This window comes from Amblyraja radiata, chromosome 18 (assembly GCF_010909765.2).
Source record: "Amblyraja radiata isolate CabotCenter1 chromosome 18, sAmbRad1.1.pri, whole genome shotgun sequence".
Lineage (NCBI taxonomy): Eukaryota > Metazoa > Chordata > Chondrichthyes > Rajiformes > Rajidae > Amblyraja > Amblyraja radiata.
In genome coordinates this window covers 5,136,895-5,157,852 of record NC_045973.1, presented here as the reverse complement: position 1 = coordinate 5,157,852, position 20,958 = coordinate 5,136,895, and the positions used below count along the sequence as shown (strand labels likewise).

The 20,958-nt window shown below is 41.5% G+C and overlaps 1 protein-coding gene across 1 annotated transcript in view; it reads right to left on the bottom strand.

Annotated features, from left to right (window-relative positions):
• ptprg (protein tyrosine phosphatase receptor type G) overlaps positions 1-20,958 on the bottom strand; it is a 535,498-nt gene that overhangs the window by 190,061 nt on the left and 324,479 nt on the right. Inside the window, exon 6 of the mRNA XM_033036632.1 lies at positions 2,916-2,982. Coding sequence (XP_032892523.1) covers positions 2,916-2,982 — 67 coding nt within the window. The remainder of the gene's footprint in view (positions 1-2,915; positions 2,983-20,958) is intronic.

Sequence of the window (20,958 nt, the reverse complement as noted above, 5' to 3'; positions counted from 1 at the left end):
GCTGCCAGAGGAGGTGGTTGAGGCTGGGACTATCCCATTGTTTAAGAAACAGTTAGACAGGTACATGGATAGGACAGATATGGACCAAGCGCAGGCAGGTGGGACTAGTGTACCTGGGACATGTTGGCTGGTGTCGGCAAGTTGAGCCAAAGGGCCTGTTTCCACACTGTATCACTATGATTCTCTCTATTTGACCTCCCTTTCAGAGTGTCACACAAGGCAAACAGCCTGTTATTATATTGATGCAGGGAATGCCAGAGTCAATTTATGCGCTGTAAATTCACACAAAAGATGTGAAGATTTCAGATTTCAGACAGATAATTTGTTTTACACAGGTCTGAAGAAGGGTTTTGGCCAGAAACATTGCCTATTTCCTTCGCTCCATAGATACTGCCTCACCCGCTGAGTTTCTCCAGCATTTTTGTCAACCTTCTATTAAGGGACGAGAGGTTGCGGGAGATGAAAGGTTCAGGCATAGTGGGGAAACAAGCTCGATGAGAAAGAGCTTAAAAAAGAGAAATGAGATGAGTAGAAGTTGTTACTGTGGGAAAAGTGTTAATTGGGACTAGATGGCACGACACGTTGCTTGATGAATGTAAGGGAGCACTCCATCACTCTGTTCCACAAGAGAAAATAATTTCGAAACATGGAACTGCAGATACTGGTTTACAAAAAAGGACACAAAGTACTGGAACAACTCAGCGGGTCAGGCAACATCTTTGGAGAACATAGATAGGTGACATTTCGGGTAGGGAGCCTTCTTCAGTCTCTGTGTCTTTTTTCCAGAAACTAATTTGCTTGTTGAATCTTACTCTCCATGTCTCCTTTTCACCTGCTGAGCGTTCTGTTAAATTGAAATAGCTGATAAAATCTGTGAACATAACTTCATTTAAATAATGCAATTATGGATTTAAATGCTAAAACTGGTTGTGTGGATACTCCCAAACCTAATATAGTTAAATTTGAAGTAAATGTGCTAATCATGAGATACAAGAAACTGCAAGATTCAGCAAAACACAAAGTGCTGTTGGAACTGAACAGGTGGGAATGGATAGATGATGTTTCTGGTTGGACCCTTCCTCAGACTGATCAATGACGAGCTGGGTTCAGGTTTCCCACTTTAAAAGAGCGTGCATAAGGAGGTAAATGCTGTGTCTCACCTTGTTTTTTTTCTACGGATTCTGACAGATGGTGTGTTTCATTTTTAATGTTTTAAACTGTCTTCAACGCCTTCTCTTTTTCATACAACTTGTCATTTCCCTCAATCTTTCTTGAGGCGTGGCATCAAGAATGTGGCATCTATCTGCAAGGATTTGCAACATCTGGGCCATGGCCTCTGCTCACTGCTACCATCGGGCAGGAGATTTGCAAGTCTGAAGTCCCACACCACCATGTTCAGCGGCAGCTATTTCCCTACGACAGGATCTTAAACCAACCAGCATTACTGTCCACCTCTTGCACTGTTATATTTTTGCACTAATGTCTTGTCTTTTGCACACTTTATTTTAGAAACGTTTGGTGTAATTTAAGTACAATTTGTGTATAATTTGCTTTTATGTGTTTGCCTGTGATGTTACAAAATTTAAATTGTATCTCAATGTCCAGTGCATAGGACAATAAACTCTTAGTTTTATAAGCTCACCAACAGTAATCATACCAGTCCAGTTGACAAATCTATACAGAAATAAATAACCCATTAACTGTGCATGAGGAAACCAAAATAATGACTGATTTCACAGTCAGCTGCAAGCTGCCCATGCTTATTGTTGATCTACACAGATGTTCCCATTCACCTTCTGCTCTAACTGCTGCAGAAACCAGCTAAAAGAGCAGAAGTCATGAGCACAGCCTTCTATGACATTTGCCATCAGGCAGGAAGGGCAGAATATGACTTGCCTACTAAAATGGCAAAAGAGAGGTTGGGGCAGGATAAAGCCTGGCAAGTGATAGGTGAATACAGGTGAGAGGGGGTTTGAATAATCACATTTCCAATGTGACTAAGTCATGGAAAATAACTCCCTACGCTAGAGCCAACCAAGCACACGCTGTTCAAGTGGTGGAAAATGACCAAAACTTTGCATTCCTGTAATAAGCAGTCTGACATCAACGCACAGATGAAGAAATGCTGCAAACATCTGTGTTCAAGTTCAAGACCTCTGAATGCAGACCATGTTGGCACTCAAGCAGGGAAATGCATCAGGTTACGTCAGAAGTGCAAGCATTCCCATCATAATCCAGGTCAAAATAGGCAATTCTCAGCTCGTTTAGAGTAGCCTCGGCATAACATGGTTCATTTTTTTAACGCAAATATATCAAATGGTTTGGCATTGCGAGGTGCTAATTGACTAAATATCCACCCAGACAAGGATGTATTGTCGATTCAACATTCATCTGTTCCACTTTCCAAATGCAAAACTTAATACTGTGAAACCATGAATATTCTTCAGCCTTGCCGTATAAAATTCCTCTCAGTATCTCTAACATTGTGCCTCTCAGTTGAACAGTCGTTCAAGAAAAGCTTTCATTTCTAGGATGCGCTTCTATTCAACTTCAGCAGCTGATAACAAAGTTGTGCCATTGCACCAGAACTCAGAAATATTAAAACAGTTTCAAAAGTAAATGACGATTTATCACACAAAACAGATGGCACTCATTAATTATATTATTCATTTTTTTATGGAAAGATATTAAATGTTAATGAACAAATGTTTTATGATGACTGTAATTAGAAGAATGGGTTTAATGTATGTGCAGAATATTTCAAATTAAACTCTGTTAATAACGCAAAATAAATGTGCATATTTAATCCTTTGTGCACACTGGGAATGTGGAAAATTGCAACTGGTCAAAGACATACAGCAATTCCCACAAATCTCTTTATTTCTATGAAAGGAAGCTTTAAGTAGCTTACTTACCATGATGCACAACTCCCTTCAAGCCTCTGATAATAGGAGCCAGCGCAAGATTGTCCTGGTGTGTGACCTGTGTGTAAAGGATATACGTTGTTAATTCCTCCCAGCCACAGATAAAATGATCTTCAATTTTAACCTTTAGTGAAAAGATCTTATCTAGTCACCAGCTTTGCTTTCAAAGTCATCCTCGGATATTGTACCTCAGTACATAAGACTAAAACTATAAGAAACTAACACTACACAAATCTCACAAAAAATAATTACATTTTGAAGAACCGAATACTTGAGAAGATGGGTGAAGCTTTATCTGATCTAATTCAAACATAAGATGAAAGGAACTTTAATCATAGACAGCAGGAGTCAGAGAATCACAGAATGGTTATAGCATTTGAGTACTTGATACAGCCCAAGTTTTACCAGTACTGTGTGAAAAGCCAATTACTAGCATCACTCCTGTCCTCTCCCCCTAGCGTGACATTTATTTTCCTTTCAAATGCACACCAAATTCCCTTTTGAAAACCTGAATTGAATCTACCTGCGCACTACCCCTCCACAATGCATTCCAAAGGCTCAGCAAACTTTCCCCTTGTGTTACTTTTGGCAATCTCATGAAATACACGGAATTCTTACTTGGCCAGACAGGGTAGATGAAGAGGTGAAATTGTGTCCTTACACCCAAGACTTTGTGGATACTCTGTCTCATAATACTTTGCTATTGTAGACTCCTTTTTCCATTGCATTTGATCACGAGAACAGGACTATTAGTTACACAGCACAGAAAAAGACCCTTCAGCCCACCAAATCTGTGCTGACCATTAAGTACCCATCTACACTAATCTTACACTAATCCTATTTTATTCTTTCTACATTTCCATCAACACTCTCCGGATTTTACCACTGGATCACTTTTCGGCGGTCAAATAACCTACCAACACACACATCTTTGGGACGTGGGCAGAAAGCTGCATGGCTATAGGGAGAACATGCAATGTCTATACAACTGTGCAGGAGGTCTGTATTGAACTCAGGACACTGCTCTGGTGAGGCAGATGTCCTACCAGCTGAACCACTATGCTATTCTTATGTACCATTTATGAGCCATTATATATCGCTTCAGTTCAACATCATTTGGTAAACTGTACATATCGCATCACTTGCATCTCTAATCAATTTTCTCTGTTACTCATCAAAAAAAATTTCCAGTTAGGATTAGTCCACAATGTTTATAATGATAATAGAAAGGAATTCCCCATTGCACCAATCCCCAGAAAATACCCTCAAAGAATATTTCAAACATAGTTTGAAAAGTTAGTTGTAAATGTATGTGCATTTTTAAAAGTAGTAATATATAATCAAAATCAAAGTCAAACTTTTAAAATTTGCACTCGTCTTTTGCCAACATATTTTCAATCTTTGCCACTCCTTTGTTGGTCAGTGACTTCAAACAGATTTTGCTCATTTTGTTGATTCTTTAATGTTACAATAATGTTTTGTTCACGGCACTGTGGCGCAGTGGCAGAGTTGCTGCCCTATGGAGCTAGAGACTCAGGTTCAATCCTGACTACGGATGTACATCTGTGCAGAATTTGTATGTTCTCACCATGATCTGTGGGGCCAAGGAAAGAGCGTTCACGTCGCGGCCCTGTTTCAACCAATCTTTCCACCACCACGCGCAAGAAGCACAAGAAGCGCAAGACAGACACCATTGTGCAGATGCCGAGAAGTGTGTTCAGCTCTGGCTGAACAACTTCTAATCTTGTGTGTGGACTCGATAAGAAGAAGAAGACCATGATCTGCGTGGGTTTTGCCCGGGAACTCCGGTTTCCTCCCACACTTCAAAGACGTACCGGTTTGTAGGTTCATTGATGTCCCTGGTGTATGTAGGATAGTAATAAAGTACGGGGGTCGCTGGTCGACGCGGACCCGGTGGGTCGAAGGCCCTGTTTTGTGCTGTATCTCTAAACTAAACTGGGCAGGAGACTTTGTACAGTTTTATAACGTGAAGCACAGCTGCTTAGTGCTTTTGGTCGAAGGAGCAAGCAAGAGATTGAAGATTTCAGCTCCAAATTACTGGGAACTAACTTTCTTTGACATTTATATGCAAGCTTTTTTATCTTGAGTTGTTTATTACATTGTAAAATTACTGCAAATATAAACCTGGGTCTTTAGTGCATCACCATTAAGCAACATTCAGAAATGGGTTTGATTGATTCAGCAGGACAACAAGAGCAAAATAAGGGTTAATGCAATGCGGATGATTTAATGGATGGGTGGCGGGGAAAGATGTAGATAAGCAGAAAAACAATTTGTTTACTTTCATCATAACAACTGTGTTTAAATACCTTATTACTTTATGCACAGTTCCAATTACTTTATGCACTGGATTCACTGCAATTTAGCGGAATGAGAGGGGATCTTATTGAAACATATAAAATTCTTAAGGGATTGGACAGGCTGGATGCAGGAAAAATGTTCCCGATGTTGGGGGAGTCCTGAACTAGGGATCAGTTTAAGAATAAGGGGTACGCCATTTAGGACTGAGATGAGGAAAAGCTTTTTCACCCAGAGTTGTAAATCTATGGAATTCTCTGCCACAGAAGGTAGTGGAGGAAAATTCACTGGATGTTTTCAAGAGAGAGTTAGATATTGTTCTTAGGGCTAACGGAATCAAGGGATATGGGGAGAAAGCAGGAATGGGTTGTTCAAGAAGGAACTGCAGATGCTGGAAGATCGAAGGTACACAAAATTGCTGGAGAAACTCAGCGGGTGCAGCAGCATCTATGGAGCGAAGGAAATAGGCGACGTTTCGTGCCGAAACCCTTCTTCAGACTGATCGGAATGGGTTACTGATTTTTGGGTTGATCAGGAATGGGTTACTGATTTTTGGATGATCAGCCATGACCATATTGAATGGCGGTGCTGGCCCAAAGCGCAGAATTGCCTATTCCTGCACCTATTTTCTATGTTTCTATTACATTATTTCTGAAACCTATTTCTAATCCTACCATAGGCCATTTTACTTGTTGATTCCTGATTTTTGCCAAGAACTCTAACTAGAAATAAAATATAAGGTGTAAAATCCTCAGAGACTATGAAACTACGAGGAAATATCGCATCTGAGAAAAAAAAGAAAAACAGCTTGGATTTGTTTGCAATAACAGTCTAAGATGAATTCCAGATATCTATGTATTATTTCACAGGATAGTTACAAACAGTCGAGATGAATGGAAAGGTAAAAGAGAGATGGAAACTGTAGAATGTGAAGTAATTCACACCACAGATGGCATTATGGATTAAAGCCAAATGTTTGTAACACTATATTCTGGCAGCACTACCTCTGACACTAGTGAATGGCACCACCCCAGTCTTAGAGTTTCAAGAGGGTCCATGTCATATAATTTTGATATATAGTTAAGATTTAAATCGTGATCATTTCAGCATTTCAGATCATTATTGCTGGTATTAATTCCAGTTTTGTGGCCTACCAAGAGGGAAAAAAAACATTTCAGTTATGAGAGAAATATATTGCATTTCTAAAAATAGTTTGGTTAATCTTATAATTCTATTTTTCTTAGTAATGAGTGGCTTTAGTTATTTTTGGATTTTAATCTACCAAGCAAGCCATTCCCCCCCCAGATTTCATTGCAATTACATTGCAATATCCATGGAGTGATATGGAATTAATATAGGCAAGTAGGATCAGTATAGATATATATAATGGTTAGCATAGGCAAGGCAACTGAGAGCCCATTTCTAAGTTGTATAACTCCATGACTCTATTAAACTTCGGGCTAAGCTGCTCTCCTTATTTTGATCTTATGTTCGAATTTAATAAGAATTGTATCGGTATCCATTTTATTTATATAAATGAAGAAACGATGAACACTTAATTGATTTGCTCCACAGTGCTTTACTTAGCCTTTGCCCACAGACCTGGAAAAAATATGTGACAATGTTCCTTTTTTCTCTCCCGAATCACTTTTTCATACCTTGGATTCCGATGGATTTAGGTTTAATTAGTTGTTTTCACCAAGGTCCCAAGTTTAATTAGTAGATTTTTACAAAGGTCCCCAAGTTTAATTCCTGGCAAGTTAGCTGATCAGAGACACAGAAACCAGAAACACAATAATTAGATTCAGGAAAATGTCCTCAGTTCCCCCCTTATGACCGTTGTCCTGTAACTTTTAATGAAAATTCACAAAGGAAGAATAATGGACAAGTGAAGTGGGGTGGGCTTCAAGGTCAGTTTATTTTGCCAAACTTTAGCCTGAATTTACAAATAAGCATCAACCAAGATAAAATGCCAAAGGGTGACTAGAAATGTAATCTTGCAGCAATGGAATTGTGGTCTTACAAAGAAAAAGATCTTGGTGGAATTATATTAGTGAATTGCTAAATCCTTCAAGTGATATTTTGATCACACGTGGTATAAGGAAATAACTATCATGATACTAGCAGTTTTCAGGTGTTGATAGGTTTTTAAGGTGTAAATTATTTTATATTAAAAAAAACTAACTAGAGAAATATTCTCTAGCCTCCTGAGAACTTAAGACTTACCATGGGCAGACATACACTGATAGACAACAGCTGTTCACATGAATTGACCTCCAGGTTCAAGAAATGTGTGGGAAGGAACTGCAGATGCTGGTTTAATCCGAAGATAGACACAGAGTAACTCAGCGGGATAGGCAGCATCTCTGGAGAGAAGGAATAGGTGACATTTTGGGTCGAGACCCTTCTTCAGACTGCCAAGTCCGAATACTCCCAGCATTTTGTGTCTATCCAGGTTCAAGAACATCTTCTTCCCAACAACCATCAGACTCTTGAACACTGCACAATACTAACCACTACCATAGCAACTATAATCTACTATGGACTTTGTTTTTATCACATCATGGACTTTAGTATTTGCATTATTATGGTCTGGTTACTTTGTATTAGCGATTATTAATTTATTGTATTATTAATTATTGTATATTTAGTTTTGTGTTTTGCATTAGTGGACCTGTAATGTTGTAACAATTAAGAATGTTGTTCCATTGCCAGTATATATGATAATTAAACATTTAACTCTTGATCTATGGAAAATAACAAGGGAACCAAATTGGTTAGCTTGACAACTTTGGACTGCACTCTACCACAGATATTTCCCATGCTTTCTCCACCCATCACATTAACTGCAATTTCAAAACATACTTGCTTTCTCACTTGTTCGTTCTGTTGAAGGATAAATAACCTGAAACAATAACTCTGTCTCCATGGATGCTGCTTGATCTGCTGAGTGCTTCTAAGATTTTCGGCTTTTGTTTCAGATTCAAAGATTATGTTTGCTTGATTTAGACACCACCAATAAAAATAGTGTATAAGATTATGTATGTTATAATATATTCTATCCACCCAGTTGTAGCTTATACTGTAGTGGCAATCACTGTTTGTAATTAATAGATTTGTCCAATAATAGTAGGTAGACAAAAATGCTGGAGAAACTCAGCGGGTGAGGCAGCATCTATGGAGCGAAGGAAACAGGCACTGTTTCGGGCCGAAACCCTTCTTCAGACTGATGCTTTATCCAACATTAAAGCATCCAGAATTTTTGTGGCTTTAATGAAAAATTATCAACATTAATCAAAACTATGAACTTCGATGGATTGTCTTTGGTTGCACTAAAGATTACAATTTTCTTTCATTAGTATTGTTGCTATTAATTTATTGAATTCTGTTTATCATATATTATCTGTGTGTATTGTGTTTACAGGCCTGTTATGCTGCTGCAAGTAACAATTTCATTGTTTTGGTACATGACAATTAAACGCTCTTAACTTGACTCTTAAGTAAATGCACCATAGTCGCTGAGTACTAATGTATAGAAAATATAGGTATTGTTTTATCCAACCTTCAATGCTCAGATACAGAATCATAGAACTTTATAGAGCAGGTGGCGCCCATTCATCCTCTCAAGGCAACACTAGAAAATTAATTCTGACAGGTTAAGATTTGGCCACTGTAGGACATTGATGTATCTGGCTACCCAAAGCTAGATTAAGAAATGCATTCAAATAGTTTTATGTTTATTTAGGAAAACAAGTGATTTACATGTTTGAATTTTGCATGTAAGTAGAGAGTTGGGCAATTTGAAAGGCAACTGTGGTGCGGTGTCACTGTATCACAGAAATCATCCCAGACTTCAATTAGGATAACAAGACAAAAACTGTATGTGAATCTCCTGTCAAAAATAGTGAATTACCCACAAAACAAGAGCAAAACTGAAGCTAAAATACTGACTTTAAAGACTCTTCAATTTAACTAATCAGCAAGAAAATATAACTTATTATGTTTATTTCAATCTGAACTAGTTCTAATAAATGTCTGCCATTAAAAAAAATGCGGACTCATAGTTATTAGACAATGCGTTTTTCTGTGCCTACAGATAATAAACATGTTTTCTCTATTTCTATAAAATATTTTGACTATAAACTTCTCTGAATAAAATGGATTTCTGCAGCCTCAAGAGATTGCATATATATCACTCTGCAAATGTCTCCCATCTGTATTTCATGTCACTGAAGTCATAGAATTATAGCATGGAAACAGACCCTTTTGTCCAACTCGTCATGGCTGCCCCATCTAAGCTGGTCCTATTTACCTGCATTTGGGCCCTATCCCTCCAAATCTTCCTTATCCAAGTGCCTGTCCAAATGTTTTTATAGTACCTGCCTCAACTACTTCCTCTGGCAGCTCGTTCCATAAACCCACCACATTCTGTCTGAAAAAGTCGTCTCTTCGGTTTGGATTAAATACTTTCCCCTCTCAACATAAACCTACCATAAAACCCTCAATTTCTTGATTCCCCTACCCTATGAAAAACACTTTGTGCATTCACACTATCCCCTCATGAATTTATACACCTCTGTAGGATCATTCCTCTGCCTCCTACAGTTAATGAATTAAAGTCCAAGCCTGCTCATCCTCTACATATATATATAAAATTGTTAAGATCCACTTTCGGATACTTGTTGACCTATTCTCTGCAAGATCAAATATACATCTAAACATGTTACAATAATAGGTATGCCTGCGTTGGAACATCAGTGTAAGTAATATTAGAAAATATATGTCGCTATCATCGGTCCATTCTGCCATTCAATCATGGCTGATCTATTCTTTCCTCCCAACCACATTTTTCTGGCTTCTCCCCGTAACATTTGACGCCCTTACTGATCAAGAACCAATCAATCTCCGCTTTGGAAATACTCAATATCTTGACCTCCACAACTATCTATGGCAGAGAATTCCAGATTCACCACCCTTTGGCAAAATAAATTTCTCCTCATCTTCATTTTGAAGGTATGTCCTTTTATTCTGAGGCTGTGCTCTCTGGTTCTAGACTCTCCTATTACTGGGAATGTCCTATCTACCTGTACTCTATCTAGGCCTTTCATTATCTGGTAGGTATCAATGAAATACCCCCTCATCCTTCTAAACTCCAGCGAGCACAGGCCCAGAGCTATCAAACGTTCCTTGTATGTTAACTCAATCTTCTCCGGGGTCATTCTCGTAAACCCCCTCCGGAATCTCTCCAATGCCAGCAGATCCTTCCTCAGATATTGGGGCACAAAACTGCTCACAATATTCCAAATTTGGCCTTATAAAGCCTCAGGATTACACCCTTGCTTTTATATTCTAGACCCCTTGAAAGGAATGCATCACATTTGCCTTACCACCAACTCAACCTGCAAATTTAGGAATCCTGCAGCAGCACTCCCAAGTACCTATGCAACTCCGATTTCTGAATCCTATCCCATTTATAAAGCAATCTACGCCTTTATTCCTTCTATCAAAGTACATGACCGAAAACTTTGCTCTGCTGTATTATATTTGCCACCTCTTTGCCCAATCTCCCAATCTGTCCGTCCTTCTGCAGACTCCTTGCTTTCTCAAAACGACCTCCCCCTTACCTATCTTCGTATCCTTTGCAAAGTTGGCCGCAACACTATCAATATTGGATTTTTAAGCATGATAAAGATCAAACCATTGAGATGTACTGTACTAAAATTGTTACACTTCATTGTATTTTAGAGTCCGTAGTAAACAGAGGCTACATACCTTTATAATATGAATGAAAAACATTCAGAAGTATTGCAATGGTTTGTTAATTGCTTCAGGATAGCTTGAACCAAACCAATGTATAGCCACATCAAGTTCACATTTATTGTCTCATGCACCAGTTAAGATACAGTGATATTTGAGTTACCATACAGCCAATACAGTACTTTACAAGTAAAAGGAACACAATACACAATAGAGTTTAACATAAACATGCATCACAGTGGAATTTGCATTCCTCACTGTGATGGAAGGCGATAAAGTTCAGTCAATCTTCCTCCTTTTGTTCGCCCGTGTTCGGGGCCTTGAACCCACCGCAGTCATCGCTATGGACGGCCCGGTGTACAAACCCTCTCGTCGGGATGATCGAAATTCTGACGTCGGGACAGATCAGAACACACTCCGCGGCTTGGAATTCCTGGATCGGCCGCTTCTTACCGGAGACCGCGGCTTCATAATGCTAAAGACCACGGGCCAGCGGTTGGAGCACTTCTTCTGATGATCCCCGGCAAGGGATCCCAGGCTCCGCGATGGTAAGTCCACACCGCGCCCGCGGCTAGAAGCTCCGAAGACTGCTGCAATCAGCAGGCCCCCGCAGTCGGAGCTCCAACACTGGCAACCTTCGGCAAAGGATCCCAGGCCCCGCAATAGTAAGTCCGCCGAGCCTGCAGCTGAAGCTCTGGGCTGGTCTCCGGTCTGGAGAGGCTGCACCAAACCAGTTGTTGGGCCGCGAGGGGGACGAAGATGCGACATGGAGTAAAGTCGCACCTCTGTCGAGGTAAGTGAATGAAAACGGTTTTCCCTTATTTCCCCCCCACCACCCCCCAGATCAGACATACCGAGAAACACAGACCTACCACCGACGAGGGACCACTGGAGGGTCGCTCCGATTGCAGTGGTCTGCTGCGTTTTTGGCCGTTCTTGGTCGTGGAACGATCTTCAGCTGACAGCCGACAGCTGTCGCCCTGCGGCCTTCATCGCTAGCCGCTAGAACCCTGCACGCTGCCCGGAGAGGACGCTGGCGTTGATTGTTCGCCGCTTCTCCGCCCGCCATCCCCCCCCCCCCCCTCTTTTGTAACCTGTCTGTTACCTGTCTGTGCACCATCGACGCTGGACACCTCCCTGCACCAGCGACGCTTGATGCTCTCTGCACCCGCACCGCTGGACAACCTCTCTGCACCTGCATCGCTGGACAGCCTCTGCACCTGCACCTGCACTGCTGGACAACCTCTCTGCTCCCTCACCGCTGGATACTCGCTGCACCCGCTCTGCTGGACAACCTCTCTTCACCTTCTCTGCTGGTCACCTCTCGGCACCCTCACTGCTGGACAACCTCTCTGCTGCTTCCTGCAGTTGCTCGGGCTCCTCATCATGCTCAAATACTCAACTCTGCAACTGATTGGTCTCTTCAACAACAACATCCCATCCTGCATCCCAGTCATTAAACAGCTTAGACTTCTACGTCGACCACGTTACATCCACAGAGGCTCTCGGCGCAAGCTTGTTTACTTCAACAACGGACATCCCATTCCATCCATCTGCTCACTACCACGCTCTGCCCCCCCTCAACCGCGTCACCCCCCATCCCAGCTGACCACACGCACTGTCAACTGGGACAATCTCAGATCTCTCCAGCCTGCCCCCATCCCTCCACCCTCTCACAATGCCAACTTTGCCCTCCTCAACACCCGGTTGCTCAACAACAAAGCCCTTGCCCTCCATGAACTAATCCTTGACAACACTCTGGACTTGCTTCTCACTGAAACTTGGCAACAAGCCAATGTCTTCTTCTCCCTTAATCAAACATCCCCACCTGGATTTAATTACATCTCCAAACCCCGCCCCTCCCGCCATGGAGGTGGCCTCGCTGTTATTTTCAGCCAGAACTTTCCGATCACTGAACTCACCCTCCCCCAGTAGCATCATTTGAATTCCTCGCCTTCAAAGCCCTTTCCTCCATGACAGTCATCCTCATTTACCGACCACCTAAACCAAACCCCTCCTTCCTATCTGACTTCACTGAACTCCTCAAACTTGCCTCATCTCTTTCTCCACGTCTGCTGCTACTTGGTGACTTAAATATTCATATGGACTCCCCCACCTGCAAGCTCGCATCTGAATTCGCCTTTTTACTTGACAACTTCTCTCTCACTCAGCACGTCACCTTTCCCACCCATGACAAAGGTCACATCCTTGACCTGGTCTGCCCCACAAATCAACCGGTACTCGACCTCCATCCATGCCTCTTCCCCCTCTCTGATCATAAGCTTATACGGTTCACCATCCCTTCTCCGACACCTCGCCCCCGCTTCCTCCGAGAAATCACCTTCCGTAATCTAAAATCCATCGATCCCCACCATCTCTCTGACCTGATCTCCACCACTCTCCCCCTGGACTCAACCCCCATCTCACCTGATGATCTCACAAACCATCTCAACTCCACCTTGTCTACCTCCCTTAACACTCTGGTCCCCCTCAAAACAAGAACCGTAACTTTCAACACATCTTCACCTTGGTACACACCTGCACTTCGTAAGCTAAAACAGACTGGTCGCCGATTTGAACGACTCACAAAGAAATCATCTCTCACAGTCCACCATGAAGCTTACAAACTCCACCTCACTGCCTACAAAGATGCCCTCATTGCTGCAAAATCTGCCTACCTCTCCTCCATATTCACCGACCCCTGCCTTAAACACAGAACCCTCTTCTCCACAGTGGGCAACCTCCTCAAGACTCGAGCCAACACTCTCCCTACCTCTACCTTACCTCAAGGCGTTCCCCAAGGCTCTGTTCTCGGTCCCCTCCTCTTCATCATCTACATCCTCCCCCTTGGTCATATACTCCGTCACTTCAAACTGGACTTCCATTGCTATGCTGATGACACCCAGATCTATCTCAGCACCAAGTCCCTCCACCACCCCCCTCTCTCCCATATCAACTCCTGCCTGTCAGCCATAAAAACCTTGGATGCAACTCAACTTCCTTAAATTAAACAGTAACAAAACAGAATTTCTCCTCATTGGCCCCAAATCACCACTTACCAAAATTAACAACCCCACTCTCACTATTGACGGCACCACTGTCTCCCCATCTCCTCAGGCCCGCAACCTTGGCGTGATCTTTGACTCAACCCTCTCCCTTGAGCCTCACATCCGCCATGTTGTCAAAACATCATTTTCTCACCTCCGCAACATTGCCAAAATCAGACCCTCTCTCACACCCCCCGCTGCTGAAAGACTCATCCATGCCTTCATCTCCTCCCGACTGGACTACTGTAACTCTCTTCTCTTTGGCATTAATTCCAGCAACATCAACCGACTCCAACTGGTCCAGAATGCAGCCGCCCAACTCATTACCCACACCAAATCCTGGCACCACATCACCCCAGTCCTCAAAGAACTTCACTGGCTTCCCATTTCCCACCGGATCATCTACAAAATCCTGGTCCTCACCTACAAAGCCCTCAACCACTTGGCCCCCCCTTATCTCACTGACCTCCTCTCCCCCTACCAACCCTCACGGTCCCTCAGATCCATTTCAGCCGGTCTCCCCTCCATTCTGAAATTCAACCTCTGCACTTTTGGAGACAGAGCCTTCTCCAGGGCAGTTCCCAGGCTCTGGAACTCCCTCCCACAATTGATCCGAACCTCTGAGTCCCTCACCATCTTCCAGTCCCGCCTCAAGACCCATCTCTTCACCTCTGCATACCCTTAGTCCCATGTCCCCCTCCCCTTTGCATCTCTGTCTTACTGCTCTATTTTGTTTTGTTCTTGACTCACCATGTAAAGCGACTTTGAGTCCTTGAAAAGCGCTATACAAATAAAATGTATTATTATTATTATAAAATCATACATTTAGACGCACTGAAAATAACAAAAAAATCGAAAAGACAGACGGGCTGCTGGCGAGGCTGCCGCTCGCAGCGCCACCCGATGACGATAATTCTCCCAAGATTATTGTTCTTCTTTGTAAAAATATTACATCAATAGCACCAGTATTATCAATGTAACATGAGATCAATGGCGGGTATCCCACTGATCGCAATTAATAAATAATTTAAACTAACTGGAGCCTTTGTTCAATTGGCAACAGAAACTTTTGTTTCCTTTGTGTGGCTTCTTTTGACTAAGTGCCACTGCCATGATAACATTTGCAGGATTCTCATTGCCTACATATTGTATAGCAAACAGACAAATGTGCAGATTTATTTAATTCATGCATTTTTTAATTTGTATTTAACAAATAAGAGAATAAGACATTTTTTCTTAAAATGCATAAAAATATAAGACTTGCAGCATGAGTACTTAGACTCAATGGTTTTGTTATTTGTTTGCACCTTCAGCTGGTCTGTAAGCAATCTGAGCAGCTTACCTTGATAGGAACTGAATTAAATGATCTTTTATTGTCTGTTGCTAAAGCATAATTCAGAAGTGTAAAAATCTTCTTACAACATAAACAGGATATTCTTCTTTTATATGTGTACTTTAATCTCTTTGAAGGTAGACCAAGAAAACATTTGGTCGGTAAGACCCAAAATAAATCGATGAATGGATATATTTTGCCATGAGCTTACAGAACACTGATTATGATCAAAGTTACTTCATTCAATTGCTACCATCCATCTGCCTCTTTGTTTGACATTTCACAGTCAAGAAGGGATCAAAGGTTTACCATTACAACTGGCATGAGGTAATTTGTGTTGATGGAGACAAGCTAACACATTTCTTATTACTTTGCAATTAACAGGAAAATACCAAAGCCAACTTATTACAATCTCAAATAAATAAGACTTTGGAACCTATGCAAAACTATCTTAATGTCAGACCATGAATTTTACATTAATTTCCGAAAACTGTTCTTTGGAAATGTAGTTAAAAGATCTGGAAATATGACAAACACTTAGCATAGATTAGATTCATTGCATTTCTGCCAGCAAGCTATGATGACCAGTGTCCAAATTTTATTTTCGCTTTTAGCTGTTACATTATGCACCACACAGAATAGTCAGATTTACATAATACTTTTTTCATGGAAATTCACAAATGTTGCAATATTATCAAACAAAGATAATTCAAAAGAAAAAATATTTAATTCCATTTTCCACACAATCTTGTCTGGAGGTGCATTTGTGGTGAATCCATTCTCTGGATGAATCAAGCTGGTTAGGCTCAGCAACATAAAAGTGCCAAATCTTCCTTGGGGTTTTTGTTAATCAGTTGCCACAACTTGGTGGGCTTAAACAGAGATGGGGATTCAGAAGGATTTGAATTCCTTTGATATGATTCACAAAAATATAAATATGCATGATCAGGATTAAAAGAACGGAAGCCAAACAGCATTTTATGAATTACAAGTAGACCAGACTGTCAGGATACGGAAGTCCTGCAGCCAACATAATGTTCTTTCTGAAGAAAGTTTGCTGCATTTACTCGGTCTAACACTTTATTTGACTCAATTGTGCAAATAAAGGAATCAAATCAAATCAAACAATGTAGTTGACTCTCAAATACCCTCGGACATGGGTGAGCAGATCACTGATCTTCATCAAATTGTTACCTCAGAGCACAAAGTACATAGAATGCCTGTCACAGTTTGATACATTTACCACAGTCCACCCTCAAAATGCTCCTTACAAACAGCTGGGGAATCACAATCAGACAGGTGTGTTAACAGCAGTTTTGGAAGCAATGGCCACCACACAGTCTTTCTTAAGACAACATTGCAAAGGACACTCTTCGAACACATTGGATGGATCTCCATCATGAAAAATGGACTAGAGTCCGTGGCAAACTATCAGTTCAGTATTGGGCATCCATGAGTCACCGTAGGCCATCAGTACTGGTAGAGTTGGTAAGTAATCATACAAGAATGGATCAGGTCAAAGGTTTGCACTAAGAACTACGAATGGTTATAGACAATTCAAAGGCTGAATCAAAGGACATTTATTTGTCATGTACACCAATTGGCGTAGTGAAATTTGAGTTGCCATTTGCAGCACACCAATAAAAATAAGACACAACATTAAAGAAGAATTTAACACCAAACATAAAAAACATCCCCGCACAATGGTTCCCACTCTGAGGGAAGGCACAAAGTCCAGTCCTCTTCCCCTTGTTCACCCATGGTCGGGCTTATTGAGGACTCCGCAGTCGCCGCAACGGCGGCCCGATGTTACAGGCCCTCTCGGCGAGATCCAAGGCTCCGCAGTGTTCAGAGTCAGCGCCGCCCCACAGCTGGACGCTCCACGACCACAGCTCCGCGATGTTGGAGTCGGTGGCCACAGCAGACCGGAGCTTACCACACGGTGACCCTAAGTAAGGCATCGTCTGCTCTGCGATGGTGCTTCAGCACTGTGCCGCCGCCGGAGTAGAAGTTCTGGCCGATCCCGGCAGGAAACGCCTCTCCAGTCCCGTTGGTAGGCCGCGAGGAAGGGGCGAAGATACGGCTCGGAGAAAAGTCGCATCTCCGACCAGGTAGGGACTGAGAAATGCAGTTTCCCCCTTCCCCCCACCCCCCATATAAAAAGACTAGAAAACCTCCAAAACACCACTTTTTAACATACTAAACATTTAAAAAAAGGGTGAAAGGACGGACAGCTGCAGGCTGGGCAGCCATACTCGACGGCGCCCCCACAAGGAACTAGGAATTAAAGAACAAGCGATAAATCATGATGCACCTCACATCTATCTATATCTATATATCTATACATATTACCAAAACTCTCATCTTGTATGTTTGTTTGTTTGTTCCCGAAACTCCACAAAAACGGTACAAGATAACGCAACAATTTTAGGCCCACCTTACTCACCATTGTCCTGCGATGTGAACTAGCAAGTTTCGTTCAGATTGATGTTATATCTTACACGTTATTGACTTTTTAAACTTGTCAATCGCGCTCCCACTTGCCGGCTGCGCCTGCGCAGTTGGGGAGGGTTGCCGTGCGCGTCACAATGGGGGTCTCTGGCATCACAACGGGAACCCATCAGCCGCGCCTGCGCAGTTCAGGGCTATGACTGTGTGGTGGAATATTGCGTTGGGGACAGGGCCCAACGGGTCCGCGCTTGGTCTTGTGTAATAATAAAATGAGCGTGAAGATTTTTGAATTATCTTCAGCCCTAAGTACAGTGTGGGTAATCTGTCTTGGTGTATTCGAGAGATTCTCACTGTCACTTAAACCAGTCTTTAACCAATTCAAATTATTCCATATGATATTAAGAAATCAATGAACAGACTAGGTTCAACAACATTTATGTGCTCCTAATGCATAACCTACTGAAGGTTGGCGAAACAAAGCTATATTTTCAATACAACTGTAACAATGCTTCTATAATAAACTTCCCAAATACACTCTATTGTCGACCAGCAGGAAAAATCTAGTCTGCCCAAATATTAGTCCAGTGATGAACAAAACTGCAAATGCTGGAAATCTGACATAAAAAACAAACACAGGTCATACAGCCTCTGCAACAGGCAAACGCCTCCGTTGCCATGCTGTGAAAACGGAGAGGATGAGAAGGAGTTTCTTCCCAGAGGCCATTAGGACTGTGAACTCCTATCACACCAGGGACTATCTTTACTGAACCATTTTACTGTTGTGTGGTGTCTTTTTAAAATTGCTGTTTTTTTCTTTTTTCCTCCCACAAATATGTAATATGTGAATATGTGATTCTGTTCCATTCTGTCTTGTAGTTTTTTGTGCACAATCCGCAAGCATTGCCACTTTTCATTTCACTGCATATCTCGTATGTGTACGTGACGAATAAACTTGACTTGACTTGACTTGATTTAGGTGTGATTAAAGCAAAAATAACTAACATTCACACCTCACGAGCATTGTAAAGACCATCTCCAACAAAGGGTAGTCTTACCATCCATCCCATTATTCTGCATTACAAGTTGTTAAATTTCCTGCTGAATAAATTCATTAACAAAAGAACAGGTCAGAGAAAGATGTTCAGCGGTAAAATGACTCAATTCCAGACTCCCCAAAGCCATACTACTGCCTATAAGATGAAAATCAGGAGTCTAATGGAAAGGAATACATCAGCTGCTTTTAAAGAACAATTATAGATGCATTTAAATGTTGTTTTTGCAAGCAAAGTCCACAACTCATGAATGAATTTTTTTTAAAGAGCTTTGGTGATTTGGGAATTACACCAGGAGTAACATGTACAGTTTTAGTCTCTTTCCCCAAGAGAGCACCGCCATTCTCCCTTGAGGAAATATCCATTTTAGCATACAAATATAAAACAGATATTTGTCAGATTAATTCATGGGAGCTACGAGGAAAGGTTACCTGTTTTTGTGTCTTGTCTTTCCATCACATTTATTGATCTAAGGTTCTTTAAAAAGCTTCAATGCTGTTTTTAAATCTTTCCCCAGGAGCCCGAGTCACAACTGAACAGTTTCTGAGACTTCTGTTGGTAAACTCACTCTCGGGAGATACCAGCAGACATATGGGCCAAATAAATGAATTTACTAAATCAGTCACCAGTTTATGCTGAGTAGATTGAAAATTAAGAGCACTCTCCTTAGTTTTTAATGAAAATAAAATAATTTAAAAGCATAAAATGAATCCACCATCATTTTTCTTATACAATGGTAGGTCTATTAAAAATTATCATGAACATTTATAAATCAAAAATATGCTGGAAATATGTGAAAGATAATAGGAAACTATTTCAAGCAGTAGTTACAATCCTCTTTTATCTTAACTTTCTTATGATAATCAATAATCTTTCTACTGTCAGCTCTGATACAAAGCCAATGATTCCCATGACTTTTGAGTTAGCCAAAAGCCAAATACTGCAGATGCTGGAAACCTAAAGTAAAAACCAAAAATGCTGAAAATATCAAGCAGGCACGTCAGCATCTGTGCAGGAAGAAGTAGAGTTAATATTTCAGGTAAAAAATTATTGACTTTTACTTTCTTGATTCTGCTATTTCCATGCTGTCCCTTAACTTGTCCCATTTGCTTTTTTGCACTTCCAAACTTCAACATTTCTTCTCCAAATTAACCAATTCTCAGACAAGTATCACGAGCCAAAAATTCCCTTCTCCACTTCCAGCATGTTCCATAAGCTTCTTAATCAATCCCATCCTGTTTTCTTGTTTGTGACACCTACTCCCCATGTCTTACCAAGCTTTCATGAGTATGAGAGAAACATGGTTTAATTAATACTTTCACGAGGTTTAGCACATTTTCTCCAGCAAGTTACACTACAGTGTACGAATGGTGTGCTGGTGTCTGCTGGCCCCCTATGTGCTTCTTAAAAAAGTAACATGGTTCACTGTGAAGGTCACCCAGGTGGTGTCGATGACTCTCAGAAAACAAGAAGGAACGATCAAGGCTGGTTGAAAACGGTGCAATTATAAAATGCACATATTACATGTTTAAAGTAGTGAAACAACCCAATGTGCTGCACTACACGATCAAACAATACTTGAAATGGAAGCAGCTGGTTTGTAAAGTTCGACCACGTGGAATCTAGGGTGAGTTAGCCAATTGGATACAAAATTGAACTGAAGGGAGAAGACAGAGGGTGGTGATAGAAAGGTGCTTTTTAGATCGGAGGTAATAAGTGTAACACCACAGGGATCGATGCTGGGTTCATTTTTGATTATTTATATTAACGATATGGATGTGAATGTAGGTAGCATGGTTAGCAGGTTTATGGATGACACCAAAATTGTGGACAGTGAAGAAGGTTATCTCGGATTACAATGAGACCTTGATCAAATGGTCCATTGTGGGCCAAGGGAAAGCTGCTGGTAAACAGGAACAGAGTCGGAGCAGCCCTGCTCGTCCCCCAAAGACCAGAGGGATTGAGCTGGTGATGATGAAGGATGCATTGGGTGAGAAGCGATGCTGGTAGGAGAGGAGAGGGAACCGGGGTCTGACCCACCGCACTCTCATGGTCGACTGTGGAAGGCGCCCCTG